Raw genomic sequence first — 18,941 nt, 5'->3', positions numbered from 1 at the left:
TGAAATGAACACAGCTACTAGGGATGATTAAGCAGAACTGTGTGTGTGTGTGTGTGTGTATAGACAGTTCTAGTTCTCTTTATAAAGTGTGTATGTTCTGAATTGCCCTACTTAAGAGCAAAACCAACTTACCTTCCTGGGGCACAACCACCATCCCCACAACAATCTGTATCTTGCCTCTCACTGTGTGTGTGTATATATCTATAGGCCCTGATCCTGTAGCCTTCTATGCATGTGTTTAACTTTACACGTGTGAGCAGTCCCAGCCAAGGTGGGGGCCATCTTACGTGCCACCTCTTCAAATGTGCACATGCACTTTGGCGTGACCTGACCTGTGCTCCTAGGTCTTGGGGGGGGAAGGATGAATGTGTGTGCACAATCTGTTTGTACAGTTACCAAGCCCTGCACATGTGCAAGCTGGCCCGTGGCATTAGTGCAAGCAGGTGTGTCTGTGTGCACGTGTGAAATGCTGGTCTGTACAATTAGAGCCAGGGAGATGAGTGTCTTTTCCTTTAATAAAGGAGCCCTAGTCGGTGTGTGTGCATGTGTGTGCAAATGACAAGCTTTTATACATGATCACGTCCCCTACCGCACAGAGATTGAATCTGGAAAATGTCCCCCCACCGTTCAGATACAATAGATAATCTATCCACACCCTGTACCAATTGGCAACTGCCAAGGGGCAGGCTGCTCCCCCAACGCGTGCTGAGTGTGGGCGGGGAGTACACAGGCAGCCCTGCCCACCCTCCGGATGACACTAGCTGGGGAGAAGGGGGAAGGAGGAGCTGCTCAGAGCTCAGCTGAGAGCATCTGAACCTGGATAGTCCTGGGAAAGGCAGGGATCCCGGCACGTCGGGGCGCAGCGCTGCAAGGAACGGCCCTACATCCCAGAGAAAATAGGTGCTCTTTATGGCATGTGGCTGGTAACTTTTTTCCTGCTGTACTCTTTGCAAAAAGGTATGTCCCTTCCTGGGGGGGGGCTTTTTTTTGGGGGGGGGCTGGTGTTACTCTTTGGCCAGTGAGCTCGAGTCCTGTGCCTTCTGCGAGTGTTAAAAAGTGCCTGGCTGCCCCGGCCGAAGGGGGTGAGGGGACGGGCTGCCCCGGCCGGGCAGAGCGGGGTCAGGGGCTGCACCCCAGAGGTGCTGGCCGAGGGAGCCCGGCCCTGGCCCCGCACCTGAGCCGGAGCCGATCCCCCCGGCGGCGGGGGCGCTGTCCGAGCGGGGGTGAGCCCCGAGGGGCCGGGCAGCAGCGCGGGGCTGGGTCTCTGGGGGGCAGCTCCCCACGGGGCTCGGAGTTGGGGCTCTCGCAAAGTGGCTCTGTGAGCCCCCCCCCCAGGGGCTGCTGCGTTTAACCCCTTCGAGTCCCGGGTGGGGGGGGAGGAGGCACCACTGTCGGGCTGGTCCTGCTCTGAGCAGGGGCTTGGACTCGATACCTCCTGGGGTCCCGTCCAACCCTGATCTTCTCTGATCTGGGGGGGGGGTTGTGCAGCGCCTTCCCCGGGGCCAGCTCTGACTTTCCGGGGGGGGGGGGCAGCTCCCAGCCCAGCTGCAACGACTTGGATTAATTCAACAGTTAATGATGGTGACGGTGTAATTGCACAGAGCAGGAGATGGGGGGGGGGCAGGACACGGCTCGCCAGCGGAGGTACCCAGGGGGCTGGCTGGGTCTCTGGGCTCAGGTTGCCATGGGGCTAATCAAGGTCCAGGGGACGGGCAAGCCCAGACCTGCAGCTCCGGCTGCAATGCACCTGATCCCGGGGAGGGGGCACTCCCCCCCCCCCAGCCCCTTTCCCGGGGTAGGACCGGGTCGGTGAGGCTCTGCCCAGACGGGATGCTGAGCCCGGGGGCTATGGGGTGCTTGGGGGGGGGGGAGCTGCTAGCGCTGCATTTGTAAAGACCCCCCCCCGGCTAATCACGGGGAAGGGTCTCTTTGGAGGGGGGTCTTTGCTTCACTACAATAAACAAACCCCCTCGAGACGTTTACCGGTGGCTGGGCGGAGGAGGGTGTTTGAAACCCGCAGCTGGGGAGCACACCGCTGGCATGGGGCCCTGCCCGCTCCCTTCTGCCTCTTTGCAACCCCCCCCTGCATCCTCTTCCCCCGGGAGAAGGCAAAGGGGCGGCGGGGGGGGGGGGCTCCTCTTTGGATGGAACCTGCAGCAGAGCCCGTGTGGCCCCATTACAATGGATCTGGGCGTTCGATTCGGAGCCGAGGTGACGCCGCGACTTCTGCCTTGAGCCCAGGAGCCCCAACTCCAAGAGTTTGCTGGCGGAGGCTTTTTCATGGGGGCAGCGGATCCTTGCAGTGCTGATCATTAGTGATGTTAACTCTTTGCAGCCGCTGAAATCCCTACGGTAGCCTCTCGCGGGGGGAGAAAGGATAAAGCCCCATTCCCCACACAGCTCTCCAGCCCCACAGAAGCGCCTTAATGACATGAATATTAAAATGTTTTCTATACCTACCCAGCCTCTCTTTGTGCAGGCAAGATTTCAAAGGCTAAAGCTTGTAGCAGTACTTTTTAAAAGCTTTGTTCTGCTGTCCTTACTTCCCAACGACTATTGACAGCAATATTCGAATCCCATAAAACAAACTCAATCCAGGGATGCTTTTAAATCCCAGCCTCTCCTCTAGGAATGCTACGTTAAATGTAACCCAGCGGTTTGATCCCTCAGATTGGGGCAAAAAATTACTGTGAAGTAAGTGTGTCAAGGAGACACAACACTTGATTAATTGTAAATTGGGGATTGCTAGCATCATCCAAATCTGTATGTGTGGTGCTGTAAACTGAGGTCCCCAACTATAGATGCAATTGAAAATGAAAGACATCTGCTTATGACATTGGTAGTTAAATTACAATCCATTTGTAATAATATTTCATTGGTGTTAGCTAAAAAAGCTACCCTGCTCTGATTTTATAGGGATTTTTGTTTGTTATTTTTGTAGTAAATTACCTTTTTATTTATTATCTGGTCCACGAATGTAATAACAGAAACGTCCATGTTATGGAAAATGAGCTACTTTCAGCGTATAAAACCTTTTCTTTAATAATCGCTTTCATCATATGAAAACAGCAAGAGGCAATCTTAGGAAATAGGTAGCGGTAGTGGGCTGCATCCTTAAATACGATTGTTATTGTATATTAAATACCCTTTTATTTTAATGTTAATTATATTAACATATTTACTGAGATTTAATGGTGCATCCTGTGTGGTTGTAAAAGTCAATTATTAAATATGAAATAGTCTTATGAAAGCCAGAATCAATCTGTGTTTGGGAGCTTTAGACAAAATTGCTATTGTTGGACATGCTTTTAGAAGCTGCTGTACTGAACATGGAAGCGTCTGCTTTGCCTATATTTGCATGTTTACTGTGTAAAAAGGAAAAACCAATAACCATCCCAGGCACAAAGTCTCTTTTCCCCCCAACATTGAAAATAATAAATCCAACACAGCCCATTAGTATTTGTGCACATTTTCAGCCCCAGCCCCTCAGAAAAGAGTCTCTGCTACGGAGCTCTCTCGTCTGAGAAGAGCAAATTAAAAGCCTCCATTAGCACTACACCTTATGGCCTCATTATTTTTTTTTCTCTTTTCAGTTCAAGAGAGATTTTATTTTTAAGAGTCTCTGTGCTGAAAGTGTTAAAGTGGAACAATTCCAGAGAGAGGACAGTAATACAGTGGAAGTTTCATTATAATAGGATAAAAAATTGAATTGCTTAATGCATGATAAACCTTTCAGATACTTAATTCTTCTAGGTATCAAAGCACAACCATTTAATACATTTCTGCTGTAGAACAAGAGCTCAATTAGAAACAAAAAGCAAATAAACATTTGATCTCAGGGACCACTAAAGTTTAGAAATCCCTCAGTAGACTGTAGCTGTTTATTTTTTTTTTTTTTTAGCTTATAAAATAAAAATAGGCAGTTAACAAGCGGGGAGTTGAGCGAAAGAGGGCTTGGTGGTTGATTATACAAATTAAAGAGCAGCCGTAACAATGAGAGGGAGGGCGATGTAAATTGGAAGCTGTATGATCAGGAGGAGCATACAAGTCAAAATCTTGATATACTTAAACTGGGGGAATAATCTCCCTGTATGATTTTGCTGGAGTTCTCTGCCTGCTGATTTGTGATGTTGGCATTTTGTGTACGCTGTGTTCAAATATTAGAAGCAGTGAAATATGTTGCTTCCATTTTTTAATCTCTCCCCCTGTGCCCCCCAGTGTGGTACGGCGCTCATTTATCTTGGAAATGAAACGTGGAATCCACGAAATCCACGGAGGTAGAGCTTGCAGTACTGAAGTCCTGGCAGTGCCCAGCGTCGTTATTTTACGACACCAGGGCCATGATGGCAACTTGCTAAGAGACCAGCATCTACGCCTTGCTCAGATCTAAAGCTCTATGTGCCGTAAATGAAGAATCAACACATGCAACCCTAATATTTTCTGGTACTTGTGTTCTTCAGAAGGGAATAGCAATCATGCCTTGTCAGTTTGCCCGTGTTAGGAGCCTTTGTCCTCACCCAGCTTGCAGAGGTTGGCAGTGGGTTGTGAATTTAGGAATCCACTGGCCATGCTTTGAGCACCTACAAGACACCATATGTGTCCAATGTGGTGCCCTCCTTTCTGCCTGTGTGGCACTGAGGTGCACCTGCCTCGTTTGAACCAGCTGCTGAGCTCAGTGTGAGAATCAAATTGGAGGTGTCTTTGTGGAAAGAATTCTCCTGACATGGAAGCGTGTGAGTTTTGAGCTGTATGTTGGATAATGTGAATTCAGCAGGCTCCGAAATAGGCAGGCTGTTACATTCAACTTGCTAGGAGAGAATGAAGCACAAATGTATTTGATTATTTCAGGAGACTTGGAAGTACTCTGCTGGTGAGTTTACACGGTGGTTAGTTAAGGCCCAAAATTTTATGCACCTTGAAACCAAAATTCTAAGTAGCTTTTTTTTTTCTTGTAAAGAATCTTTCCTCAGATTCTTAAATTAAAAACAATCCCTCAATGCCCCCATAGCATTGCAAACACCCCTTGCTGACTAAGCTGTATCAAATATCTAGAAACCCAGTTCCTTGGCCTTTGCTAATCTGCTGACCAGACCAGGAATTACATTTTGAAAGGCCTGTGGGAACCAAAGATAGCCAACATTCATTCTAGCGAACTGGGGAAAAGTACACAATGGAGTGGATTTCAGTACTCCCCTCTGCCTAGTCAGTCTATTGATTCCCTTTTTGGTTTATTTCTTACACCTTGTGGGGCATGTGAGGGAAATTGCCCTCTCTGCTTGTAGAAGAGTGCAGGCTTAGGGCTAATGAAAATCATGGCCTGCTGGCTCGGGACAGAGCCTAGCAGCTGATGTGCACGCTCCTCGGATGTACCACAGTCCGGACCTTAGTCCAGGCCTGAGCCTCCCTTGATTGGACACTTGACCTGGTCCTGAAATGTGTGTTGGCTCAGTGATGTCACCAAATGTCCAGTGGAGACTCCGGTGAAACTTGCCAGAATTGCTGCGTATGTGACATAAGCAGAACTTGAAATCAGGTCTCCAGAGATGAAAGGCTGGTGCATTCACCCCCACTCTGGCTCAGCGTATTCCCTTTGTCTAGTTCTGCGTGTCCCCCTCGCAATATCCCGGTGTAGAGGGAGGAGGTGGAGGATTGCGTTTCAAGCTCCTCTTTTGGTTAGGTTTGCCTTGCAGAGGTAGGGCTCCAGGTAATGTCCTTGGAGAGTTGTTGTGTTTTCTGTGCAGGGATTGAGGGTGTGCTCGTTTGATCAGAACTTGGTGTACGTGCTCCGTCTGGTTTGGGTGTGTGCAAATGGCACCTGCAGAGACACTGACTTCTCAGCTATCTGGAAGATGGGAGTTGAGTCTGCTCTGCCTCTGTGCTGATTTGGGCTGTGAGCCCAGCATCAGATCTCACCTCTAGGTGCCACTGCAACTAGGATTTGGGGTTCAGTGGTGCTCTTCCCTCCTAACAGGTGCACAGGGCCTCAGCATGATGGGGGGCGTTGTGATGCTGGGGGGTCCTGACCACGTGTAGTTAATGTTTCCATATTATCCTGCTAAAGGGTAGGATGGCAACTCCAGGTGCATTTGGAGTCATTGCACTTTACCCACTAAATTCCTCTTGCATTTTGACCTGGACTCCATATTCTTTCACTTTCTGTCCTAAACTCCTACTTTTAAGGCTCCTGTGTGCATCTCATCTCAGAGTATACAGACGTGTGTGGCTTGTGTGAAGTGCCTTGGGAGGAAAGGTGCTGTGTAAATGGGGTGTTAGTGACCGCCACCTCTCTGAGCTCTTGGGTCATGCATGGTGGGAAAAGCCAATGCCTTGGGCCTGAAAGCCACATACTGTACACACTGCATTAAGCATTTAAAACTGCACCTTTTTTGATGAATACACATGCTGAAAACTTCAGCTTGCGCAGTTTCTTGGGCAGGACTCAAGCCTGAACTTCAGGTGATAGGGTTGGGGTGGATTCATGGTCACTCTGCCGTGGCTTCTCATTAGAGTAAACGAGTGTTTTCCAGCCAACGCAGCTTTCTGCAGTGCCGAGGGCGGCTCTGCTTCTAAAGAGAGTGCAGTTTCAAGAGTCCAGCGAACAAGACTAGTAAATATTGCTAAGGGATGATAACAAAATGACTCACTTTTCCCAGCTGAGATGGAGGTATTAATATTTCAATACCCTAGGTTGTAATTTACTGTGATTTAAGAAGATTGCACGGTGATAACTCAAAACAGATACTCCTCAGTGCTAGCTAGGCACGGTCCCTCTACATACTAGTCCACCTGTGCCGCTCTCATCCGCAGAGTTCAGGTCTCCAGCACTCAATACATATTGTCTCCCAATAGGAAACGGGTCCATTTTCACCACGCCCACCCCAGCGTTTGAGGGCTGTATAAATTAATGCCCTCGATATTTAGGTTAGGGTCAACGCATGTGACCAGATGCCAGCAGCGATTTCTGGTTTAAAAATATTGCAGTGCTATTTCTAAATTTTTAATCTCTCTCAGTGATTTGGAGACAGTTTTATGAAACATGGGATTAGGATGGTGCTCAATGTTAAATGGTAAAGGAGATTATATGGATTTAACTCTATGCGTCTGTCACATAACTACTACCAATCCCATAACTTCCATTTTCTATTAAAAATCCATTTTCCCCTTTGACCTGAAAAAGCTTTGCTGGTAATCTGAATTTCTCTCGTTATTTATGAGGTATTTTTCCATTCCTCCCCCCACCCCCTCTGTGTATCCAGCATGCAAGAGTGATGTCTGCAGAGAACATTGTTCTCTAGCAGGATGATATCTGATCATTGCATCTTACAGCTGGCAACATGTCCTGCAAATTGTGGCTTCCATTAGAGCAGGGATACTCACTTGGGGGTCAGCGCTGTCGATTCTGCCTGCTCTTGGGCAGAGCAAGTGGAACGCTCATGGGGACTAGCGGGGAGCCCTGCTGCAATAGTGCAATGCGGGGGGCTGAGAAAAGAGATGGGATGTGAAGGAGTTACTAGAATCCCCCCTCTTCTCACACACAGCTAAAAGGCACCTCTAGGATTCCAGGAGGGGCTGTGAGGTGCGGGGGTGGATGAAATGGGAGAGGGACTGTGGCATGGACCAGAGTTGCAGAGAGCTACAGAATATTCATGGTTCTAGGTCCTTACATGACACATGTAGCTACACAGCAGAAAGGATGTTCTATTTTCTGTGTGCTCTACCTTTAAAGGTAGAGCTGTCTCCATGCCATCTTGTGTTTCAGGGCACATGCAGAATGTTACCACAGTGGTAGCACACAGATGCTTTCTCTCTGCTTGTTTTCCTTCATCTGATTGTAAATACATATTTTGCTCTCGTGTATGGGCAAGATGAGCGTCAAGAAGAGCAGAAATGCTGATTCATCACAACAAACCAGCCTTAAGACATTATATTTTGATAGCTCCTTGGAGCCCCTGTCGTAGGCTAGGGCCCACTGTGCTAGGCTCTGCACTGCCACAGAACAAAAGGATGGCTCCTGCTCCAAAGAGATTAGATGTCACAACGTGATTGTTTAGTGGCACCGTGCCACTGAAAGCCCAAGTAGCTTTTCAAAGGCCATCAGAGGATCAGCTGTAGATTGTCTTACCCCGTGTTTGTCACAAGTCTCCTAGCATTTGTCAGCCCAATGAGAAAAAATAAATAAATGTCTTTGTCCCTTTCTGTCTGCACATGGGCTCATTTGGGGGGAGGGGATGAAGCTTCTTTTCTTTACCTGTAAATCTGTTGTTTAATCAGCAGTAACATTCCTAATCAATTCATCATTGGTACCTACCAGTTTGTAGCCACAATACTGACTGCAGCATCCTTGACTTGGGCTAATAGAACTCTGGGTAGTTTGAGAAAGGAAATTTTGTTGTTATAGCTGATGTTCCTGCTCAAAACATGGAGAGGAACAAGAAATAGGCTGTTTAATGGGTGCTGAGAGAGAGAGAGATTATATTTCCATCTCCAGAAGGATTAAATAAGAGGGGGAATTATTTAGTGGGTAGAGTAGAGGGCTCCTTGGTTGTATTCCCAGCTCAATGAGAGAGCATGTTCTGGTGGTTACAGCAGGGGACCAGAGCCAGGACTCCTGGGTTCTTCCCTTCCTGGGGTTCCCTCTGATTCACTAAGACCCCATGGGCACTTTACTTCACTGTGCCTCAGTTTCCCCATCTCTATAAAACAAGAATACCTAACTCAAGTGCCATGATGTCTAATCTTCTGTGGAGTTGCTCTGATAAGTTCTCTAGAAGTGTAGTTCCATTATTACTATTGTCACCTGCACCTTAAAGATACTGTTGTGTAAAGTAAAATAACAACACTCCAGCGCTTGTTTCCCCCCCTTCCGCTCAGGAAAGCCTGAGCCAGCTGGTGACGTGACACTTACCCATGGCAAGGAGCGTGGTTCCAAACACCCGTCCTGATGAAAACACAAATATTATTTTTTCCGTGGAGGCTGGTGCTGATGGTCTCCTCACAGCTTTGTGATGTGATGTGAGTTGCTCTGGCCAATAACGCTTTAATAGCCTTTTCTCAAATGAGCAGTCATGAAGCATTCTCCCTGGAGGGGCAGCTAAAAGCTAAGCTAAGAATATTAATACAGATGAGACTCTTTTCCCTTCTCCCCCTCTTCTCCCTCCCCCCAAAGTTGAAGAAATTGAGGTGACGAAGGGTCCCCTGTGACTCATTCTAACCCAGCAGTAGAGTAGTTATTTGCTTATTGGCCCTGCTATAGCACAAGCAGAGGGATCGTGCTCTCCCCTAGAGCTATTAATACCCTGACACCGATCACTGCTTTCTATATTAGTGTCCTTTGCCTACGTAAAAGTAGTGCAGTTAAAAAATCGGTTCCAAGCGACTTGGCACCTTGACGGCAAACTTGTCCCCTCCCCTTCCAGGTTTGAGGCGTCAGTGGGAAGGAGTCGGAGTGGAGCAGCCGGAAGAAGGAGCTGGGAGGGACAGGCCTTTCCGCCTGCACTGGAGGAGGAGGAAGGTCAAGGGAAACTTTCCTCCTCTTCCAGGCCTTGGCTGCAGTTTGGGAGACCCGGCTGTGAAGAGCTGCTCCCTTGGAGACTGGCAAAGCCCCATTGCTCTCACACAGCTTCCTGTCACAAAACCATCCCCACGCTTTAGAATTCTGCCTGGCTGTTTCTGGGGCCTGTTGTCTGAGGAGACCTCTCAGGAGGTGTCCGATGGTCCATGGCCGCCTCTTCCCTCCCTAACTCAGCTGGCCCAGGGGGTGGGGGAGGGGGCGGACAGGTGACTTACCTGTGGGGAGGCTCTCACAAGGGCATCCTGGGAAATGTAGCTTACATTAGTCGTAGGTGTCCTAGCGATTTTGGGAAATTGCTGTCCTGTGAAAGGGCTGGGGTTTCCAGGGCATCCCCTCAGCCCTGGCCCAGCTGCTGAGGAGAGCAGTGACCTATGTAGCTAGGAGAGGCGGGAAGTACCTGGCCACTGTGTCCATACACCAATTTACCCGCTCCGTTTGGGGCTGTTTGCCGCTGCCTGAGGAAGGCTCCCGGGGCGTGTCATTGGGAAGCCGTTGTTCTGCAGGCAAGAGGAGTCGGATGTTTGCAGTAACTCTCTGCTGTTGGCTCTGGTCTCTCCACAGCACACACTGAAGATGTTGGAACCAGTCTCTACTTTGTGAACGACTCTATCCAGCAGGTGACCTTCTCCAGCACAGTTGGGGTGGTGATCCCCTGCCCCGCAGCAGGGTCACCCAGCGCCGCCCTTCGCTGGTACCTCGCCACAGGGGACGACATCTATGATGTACCGCACATCCGGCATGTCCATGCCAATGGGACTTTGCAGCTCTACCCCTTCTCGCCATCAGCCTTCAATAGCTTTATCCACGACAATGACTACTTCTGTACCGCGGAGAACTCGGCGGGCAAAATCAGGAGCCCCAATATCCGCGTTAAAGCAGGTAGGGCCGTGGGCGGGGCCGGGGCTCGGAGGTGGTGGTGGGTTCTCTGGTGTCCTGTGTTTGTGACGATGATTAGCTCATTTCTGTGTCCCGACTGATTCTCTCCAGTGCCACGGAATTGCCTGAAGTGGCTGATATGGTGAGCTCACTTCATCAACCGTTCACAGGATCAGGCCCGCAGGCAGCGCAGTGGCCAGCAGTGAGCTCCAGGGGCCTCCTGCCTGTATCTTCAGTTAATGGGTTCCCTTCAGTGGGTTTAGAGCAGTATCTAGCACCTCTTGCCACGTGAGCACCAGCCTCTGCAGAGAGAGCAGGTCCTAGCAAGGGCCCAAAGTGGGCACTGCCTTGTGTGCCAGCAACCAGAACAGACAATAACGTCATTTTTACCTGGTACCTTTTGTATTGCGTCTGCCTTGCAGCCCTTCACCGTAAAGGTGCCAATAGTGCAGGCCAAGGCGGCAGCCTCTGGGCTCAGCTTTAGCTCATACTCAGCTGTGGACTTCAGTCTGTTTCCTTGGGAAGTGTATTCGCCAGGATGTTTGGGTATCGTCTGGCACCATTTCCAAGAAATGGGATAGAGACCACAGAGTCCTGTGGCTTGGGTACAGGAGACCAAGGTTCTAGTCCTATCTCTGCTGCTAATTCTCTGCATGACCCTGGGCAAATCACTTAATTTTTCCTGCCTTGCTTCCCATCTGTGATATGAGGATGATGATACTTACCTGTCTCTCAAGAAAAAAGACTGTGCTAAGAATCTATCAGGTGGGCTCTGTAGCTTGGACGTGGCCCATGGAAAGCACAAGGATTTAGTCTCTTATTAAGAGCTTAGCTTTTCTCCCCATGTATTGTGCCAGAGAATAGAGCAGACAGCCTGGGGTGAAACTTGAACCTGTGACCTCTGGGCCTGGAGGTGAGTTTTACCGAGTGAGCCTTCCTGACATGATGAATACAGTATTTATGGGGATGTTCTTGGCACTCCTGCGGGAGTGACCTGTGGAGCCTGAGAGTGTGTAGGCTAAAATGCAGCTGCCATGTGGCTTTGCGTGCTGGAGAGGCTTTTCCAGCAAGGCCGTGGAACTGGGACTGTAGTGGTCTATTGCAAGAGGATCGATCGATGTCAGCATAGACAGATAGTAGATATGAGGGCAGGGTGTTGGACAAACAGGAGGCGGAGTGTCAATAATGTTTCAAAAACTGCATCCTACCCAAGCCAAGAACAAACAATAATTTAGGCCACTTGCTGGTCGGGAGAGCTCTGCAGTGTGATTAGCGGGGAAGAGAGCTGAGGGCCATCCTAGTGCTGCAAACTGGGGATGGCTCTGGGGGAAGCTGATAGTAACAAGAGACCATGGGTCTCCGGGAGTGATCCCTGACTGGCAAAGGCCAAGCCCCTTCAAATATTAGGAGAGCCAGGCCCTGCCATGTCCCACTGGGACAAAAGCCTCAGTTCCATCCACCTGAGAAGACTGCCCCAGAGCAAGGCAGGAGAGGAAGGGTCATGGGGCTTTCCCAGAGGGCTGTTGTGCTGGTACAGCCCAGCCAGCTACAACAGTGGGTCATGGTTCTAATGATGACAGTGCAGCTAGGTAGATGTGGAAGAGTAGATGCAAAAGTGACTACTTCTTCAAGAAGGGCATAAATCCCATTATCTTCCAGGGACTATGACCCGCCTGCAGCAGAACAAGAGGGGATGCTTTATTCACTGCAATCTTTGAACCCTTCTGGAAGTGGGACGTGGGTACAGAAATCTTGCATCTTTGCGGGGTTAGACTATATGACCCTGGTGATCCCTGCTAGCCCCCTATGGTTCTGTGATTGCTAACCAGACGTGTGTCTCAGCGATTGAAGTAGCAGGACAGCAGGCTTGGAGTCCAGGGCTGGGGAGCAATGGAGAAAGCCAGGGGCATCTTCTCTTCTCATTCATGCCACTGAGATCTAGAATTGCCAGACTGCACCAAGCCTGTTGTGGAGATCAGACACTGGATTAGATGGACTAGTGGCCAGAGCCAGATGTTTCAGAGGAAGGTGCAAGAACCCATGCCGTAGCTAGCAGATGTGGGATAATCTGCCCCGTGAAGGTCTCATCCCGACCCCCGTAGTCAGAGATGGACTCCAGCTTTGCAGCATGAGGGTTTATCTTCATTCCCAAACTCCTGTTAGCATCAATTATAGTAACTCCTGGATAGTCTTGTATAATTGTCCAGTCCTTCAGCAGGTCCTCCCAAGGGGGGAACCCCCCCCTGCCCCATTAACCCCCCTTCCTAAGCCCCTATATCTGCATTGCAGGCTCCAGCCCAACCACCCCAAGACTTCTAAGAAAACAAAAGGAGGAGGAATATAGCCAAGTGCTGCTTTCCAAAGTGATTATAGTAAATTATTGACCAGGCTGAGGAGGGCTAATAGCCCAGGAATGACTTCATTATGTAACCTATTAAAAACAGGGCTCGCACAGAGAACACAGCCGAACAGACTAAAGGGTGTTTTTATTTTAATTCATTATACTGCAAAGTAAACTGGCATGAAACCCCCTCCTGCCCAGAGAGTGAATTATTTACCAGCATTAGCAGTTAAGCTCTAAACCAAAGCAGACGGGAGTGAGCAATTCGCTGGGGTGTATGTTTAAGGGAGGGGAATGTAAATAAATGTTTGTCAGATGTGTGACATGTTGCAGCTCGAGTCAACCCAGCTTCCCATCTGCGTGGAAGTTTAACTGTGGCTGTCTAATAAGTAGTACTAATACCTAGAGACACCAGGTGGGTGAGGTAATATCTGTTATTGGACCAACTTCTATTACCTCACCCACCTTGTCTCTCTAACATCCTGGAACTGACAGCTCCAGCTACACCGCATACAACCAATACCTGGCACTTCTGTACAACTTCTCAGCCATCCGACAAAGGAGTCATTATCCCTATTCTACAGATGGGGAAACTGAGGCACCAAAGTGCAGTGGCTTGCCCAAGGTCACCCAGTCAGCCAGTGGCATCCAGGTCTCCTGAATCACAGTCGATGCTCTGTCCGCTAGGCCACGCTGTGAAATGGCTCCCAGCAGGGATGGAACCAGGTGGTGGGCTCTGTGATCTGGCAAGAGGCAGGCAGAGGGGAGGTATGCGGAGGGTGCTGTTGTAACTGATGCTTGTGCCTGAGAACAAGAGCAGCTGGCCCAACTCTGCTGGCAGCTGCCTCTCTGCTGCAGGACCCCGTCTCTCAGCCCTTTGAGGGTATCCAACATTCCAGCGGTTTGCTTAGTTTGCATCAGGCATGGTGGCCACATGGTCCTGCTTCTGCTCTCCAGATGGAGGAGGAGCAACACACCTGCAGTCAGGTTTCCAGAGTGAATACTCGCATCTGGGGTCCAACATTCTTTTCCTGTTTCACCCCCCTCCCCAAAGCCCCCCCCAAAACCTTCCAACTCTCTAGTAATGACTTAAAACGTGCTGTTTCTGCAGACACTCCCGCCAGGGCCCAGCTGGGCCAGGGTGTTCACGGGAAGCAAATGCTGGGCGTGGCAGATTCAATTTCGTTGTTGTTCCCTAGGAAGTTTCTAGAGGTGAAAATCCATCTCCTGTCACAGCTGTCTGGCCCTGCAGGCCAGGGTTCCTGTTACTCCCTCTAGACACTGAGGTGAGGTGACATGCCCAGGGAGATGCAGTGAGTCAGTGGCAGGGCTGGAGCCCAGGAGTCCTGACTCCAGCTCCCTGTTGTAAATACTAGACTTGCTGCACCCCATGGAGTGACTGCAGGCTGCTGCTGTACAGTGCTGTGGCTTTCATCTCTTGTATGAAGGTGGGCGTTGCAAGTCTGAATTGGCTTTCAGCTGGTAGTCCAGGCCAGTGCCACCCCTTCTCATTCAGTAGGTACCCATGGGACCTCCTCACAGGATTCCCCTGGATGTCCCCAGGACAGCTCAGTCCATGACAGTTATTTGAGTTTGGCTTTAGGGGAGTTGGAAACACTTAGAAATAGAAGTTGGGATTTTTGCTCATGACTGTGCTTCTGTTCCCACCTGTTTCCTTTATGCTAATCAATTATCCTCTTGTCACTGACATCCCGTCTCCAAACACTCTTCTTCTGTAGCCTTGTAATGGCAATGCCCTGAAAAAGGCTATTTAAACCAGCAAACACACAATAAACTGAAATGTAAAGTTGAAAACTTGAAGATTTTAGAGAAGAGGCACCAGGAATGATTCGAGGTCTGTATAACCTGCCTTCTAGTGAGGGACTTGCGATGCTCAATGTGTTTTTAGCTTGCCCAAGAGAAGGGATAAGGTGAGTTGATCACAGTTTTACAAGTACATGGGGCAGAGATTTCTGATAGAAAACAGCTCTTTAATCTAGCAGAGACAACATGATCTAGTGGCTGCAAGCTGAGACTAGACAAATTCAGACTAGAAATAAGGTGCAATTTTTAACCCTTAGAACAACTTACCCAGGGATGGGCTAGTTTCTCCATCACTTAGACTCTTTAAATCACGACTGGCTGGGTTTTAAAAGGTCCAGCCTAGCTCAGGCAGAAGTGAAGGGCTTGGTACAGATTCCAGGGCAAGGTTCTATGCCTCTGCTAAAGCAGGAGGACCGGCTAGGTGACGAGAAGGGACACTTCTCTCCTAACCATCTAGGCAGGAGTAAGCAGCTCCTGTGTAACTGACAAGGCTCCTGCTCACCAATCCACTCTGGTCCTTGAGCTGCGCTCTGCTGCAGAGCAATGAGTGTGTCCTCTTGGGCCTGCCTCCACCAGCCCTCTGCCTTCCCCCAGACCCCGGTCATCTGCTATGTTTGTCTAGTCTGCTTGGCATGGGGTCTCTTGGGGGCACAGAGCATGCCCTCCTGTGCACCTGCAAAGCACCATGCACATATGTATCAATACCTGGTGAGAGGGAGGTTTGTCTGAACTGTAGCCCCCTCTCCACCCCCCAACATTCAAGTGAGGGTGGCTTGTCAAGCCAGCTGGTGCCCTGGATCTGTGCTCTGAAGGTGCGTTCGCTGCTGACCGGCGGCCTTCTCAGCAACTGCTCGGGTTGGGCCAGCTTGTCACCTATTATTTCACTGCAGTTCAGCACCTCCTGCACCAGACTGCTGGCAGGTTTCACTGGGGCTTCCTGAGGGATGGGCTGCCACTTGCCTCCAGCCTGTGAGCAGTTTTCTGTCTTGAGCTCTTGCAGTAAAATCATCAAGTCTGAAAGCTGGGCACTTAGAGGGGAGGAATTTCAGGCAGAAGCAGCATCACCTTCTGTCTTACTTATTAAATACTCCTTGGGCCTGTTCAGAGGAGGCAGAGTCAGCACCTGCCAACAGATATGTTCAGTGCTGGAAGCACCCCCCCCCCCCGTGGCTGTTGAGAGTTTTCTACTAAAACACGCGTTGGATTGTTGCTGTTCTGGCCGGGGGGGGAGGGGGAGCCGCAGATGACCCGGTGATGTCTGTCTGTCTGTCTGTCTGTCTCTCCAAGGGGGTGAATAATAAGAAACCAATGTCTTTTGGGGCAGGCATGTTGTCATGACAAGATCACGCACCCACGTGCTAGGCTAATATTAAATGGAAAATATTTAAACATGACCAGTTCTTGCTGTGTCTGCCTGCACTCCCTATTGGCTGCACTGACGTGTCTCCTTACCAAAGAGACCGTGGGACGTTCAGCCGATCAAGCAAACTGATCCAGTGCTTCGTAGAGTTCATTAGGGCTGCTACTAGTCTGGATAATCCCTTGTTATTTCCCCAGAGAGAGAACGCTGCAGAGTGGCCAGGGCACGCTGTGGGCGTTGCTGGGTCGCACTGCAAGGGGAAGCGCTGTCTGCCCTAGCGCCCTGGGCAGACCCCACTTTGGGGAATTGCATTCCCCCTCTCTTCAGTTTCAATAGGGTACCATTTTCTACCTCCCTCCTGTGCCCTAGTGCCGAGCAATGCTGACGCACGCTCAGCTCCTGCCCAGACCCAGCTGCATTTCAGCAAGAGGAGAAATTATTCTTCCCTGCCTTGTGCAAGGCCTGCCCCGCTGAGGTGCTGCCTGCATCCGGAGAGCTCTGGGCACCCGTGGCCCCTGCAAATGGGAACCCCTGCCTGGCAGGAAGGAGGGTCCCTTTGGAGGAATTTGCCCAGAGAGAGCAGGGATTGTTGGCTCCAGGCCTACGCTCACTAGAAGTGTGAAACCTGCACTGTTGCTGTGGGATTCTGCCAGTCCCTGCCGTGCTCTGGTGCCCGAGAAGAGCTACTTCCTCCTCCCCAAATGCTGCCCTGTGCCCTGCTGGGCCGGCACAGAACCCTCCCATGGTGGGGAGGGGTGCTGGGAAGTGCTGCTCTGCCCTGCAGCGAGCTGCTTCCCACCCCAGGAGGGCTCTTCCCATGACTTGACAGCGGCCGGGGGGTGGAGGGAAGTGGCTGGGGGCTGCGAGTGCCTGGGAGGAGGTGCACCTGGGATGTGATTTGTTGCAGTGAGGGGATTGCAAGGGCCTTGCTGCTTTCAGTGGCATGGTGGCACGGGAGGAAGTGACCCCCTGTTGCTATGCTATAGTCTGTCGCTATGTCCTGCTGTGGGTTGTACCGAGAGGTGTGGGTTGGTGTGGCACCTCCTTACTGGCCGATGCAATAATTTAAATGCCCCACTTCAGAGCCGTTCCCAGAAAACGATACTTCTTGGCATCTCTCTCCTGTTTGGGCCCCGTGAGCACATGGGATGTTGAGACCCCCAGACACATGTGCATATGTGAATTCGCTCTCCCTCCAGCTCATCCCTTGTGGCAAACGCTGGAGCTGCTCAAAATGTGGAATTAAAAAACAATCTTTGGGAACTGTTTAAATTAATGTGTTTGTGCCCAGTGCAACTTGGCATCGGTGCGTTGATCGTCTGCTTTTCTTTCTGCAGTTTTCAGGGAACCTTACACCGTCCGGGTGGAGGATCAAAGGTCAATGCGTGGAAACGTGGCTGTCTTCAAGTGCCTCATCCCTTCTTCAGTGCAGGAATATGTTAGCGTTGTGTCCTGGGAGAAAGATACTGTTTCAATCATCCCAGGTAAGAGAGGAGCAGGAGGGGGACCCTCCATTCTCCCAGCGAATACTAACTGCATTGCCATGTGCATGAATTGTTGTACACGGAGCTCTTTTGGGTTTTTCTCTGTCCCTGGGCCCCAAAAGCAAGGGTTTGCTGATGAATCATCTTAGTACGAAAGCCGAGCCTGTGGGCTGGATTTACATTGGAAATGAGCGGGGTTTGACTGCACTGTGTATTCGGTGGCGCCTGTTGTATTGCCAGGATTGCAGTGTGTGCTTTGAGGCTCCTAGGTGCATAAAACTGAAGTGTGACAATATGTACGTGTCTTCTGGGTTCTCCCACCCACTGTTGACCTTGCCAACCTGGAGGGTACGTGACAGCGGGGAGTCAGGCAGAGGCACCCTGTGCCGTCCATCTCCATGTATTCCTGCTGGGAGCGGGGCGTGACAAGAGTAAATAAAGCCTCTCTCATGACTCTTTACAACCCTTCCAATCAAACACTCTTCAACTCCTGCCAGCACAGATGTCCATGGCCCACGTGCTCCCTGCCTTCCCCCTGTGGCCCTCGCAGTCTGTCAATGCGCCCAGGGAGCGTTCCAGTTAATGGGAAAGTTGCTGTCCATTAAGACTTGTGGGCAAGGAGACGCCATAGAGGAGTAATTAACTCCGGTCTGTCTCTGGGGAGGTGATGGTGCAGAGAACGTGTGCTGCCAGCCCATGTAGCCTGGCAGGGTGGCTGGCGCCGACGTCCCCCGTCGTGGGGTCTGGGCCGGTGGCTGCTGCGGCTTGGGGAAAAGTTTGCTCGGCTAGTTTTTGATCAGAGGCCGTGCTCCTGTGGCACCTGGTGCTGAGGAATCCAGCTCCTGGGGCCAATTCTGCGAGGTGCTGAGCTCCCCTGATTCCCCGAAAGCCTAGTAGGAGGCGCTCTGCTCCGTGCAGGATTGGCTCATTGAGGAGCAGAGTTAAAGCCTCTATGGAGAAGTGCCAGGCACCGCTGAAGGCAAGTGCAGAATGAGTCCAGGCCCAGGTTCTGGGGTGTTGGGACCCAGAGTTTTGGTGTGGCCCATTGCAGTGATAACGGCCTGCTGGGAGGTTAGGATCCAAATTTCCCTGGCACTGAGGGCACTGGGTTTTGGGCCCATCTCGGTGGGGAGTGGAAAGGGGCAAGTGTGATGGCTAGTGTCTTCCACTCCTCAGTGCTTGGGCCTGATTCTCATTAGCAGAGGAGTCGTGGTTGTGTGGGTGGGCCCACGCACCGGAGTTGTGCCAGCCCTCGTATGATCCTCTGGAAAAGGGTGCGCTCGCTCCACAAACTCATCAGAACTTCATCCGGGCCAAGCGCTTCATGCACAACTACTACTACTACTTCTTCTATTTATTTATTTTTTTGCAAAAAAGTGCAGATTTGGCAACATCAAAACATTTCACAAATTCACGGCTAGTTCACCAGATTGTTTTGGTTGGAAACAAACAATTCTGAAGAAATAGAAATATTTTGTTTCGACA

At 50.5% G+C, this 18,941-nt stretch overlaps 1 protein-coding gene across 1 annotated transcript in view; it reads left to right on the top strand.

Moving 5' to 3' along the window:
• The first annotated feature begins 899 nt into the window (after positions 1-899).
• DSCAML1 (DS cell adhesion molecule like 1) overlaps positions 900-18,941 on the top strand; it is a 302,769-nt gene continuing 284,727 nt past the window's right edge. The window contains exons 1-3 of the mRNA XM_029912905.1: positions 900-957; positions 10,133-10,450; positions 17,310-17,456. Coding sequence (XP_029768765.1) covers positions 915-957; positions 10,133-10,450; positions 17,310-17,456 — 508 coding nt within the window. The 5' untranslated portion in view covers positions 900-914. The remainder of the gene's footprint in view (positions 958-10,132; positions 10,451-17,309; positions 17,457-18,941) is intronic.

Source organism: Terrapene carolina, unplaced genomic scaffold (assembly GCF_002925995.2).
Source record: "Terrapene carolina triunguis isolate 2854851 unplaced genomic scaffold, T_m_triunguis-2.0 Scaffold374, whole genome shotgun sequence".
NCBI lineage: Eukaryota > Metazoa > Chordata > Testudines > Emydidae > Terrapene > Terrapene triunguis.
This window is presented reverse-complemented; position numbering and strand designations above follow the sequence as displayed.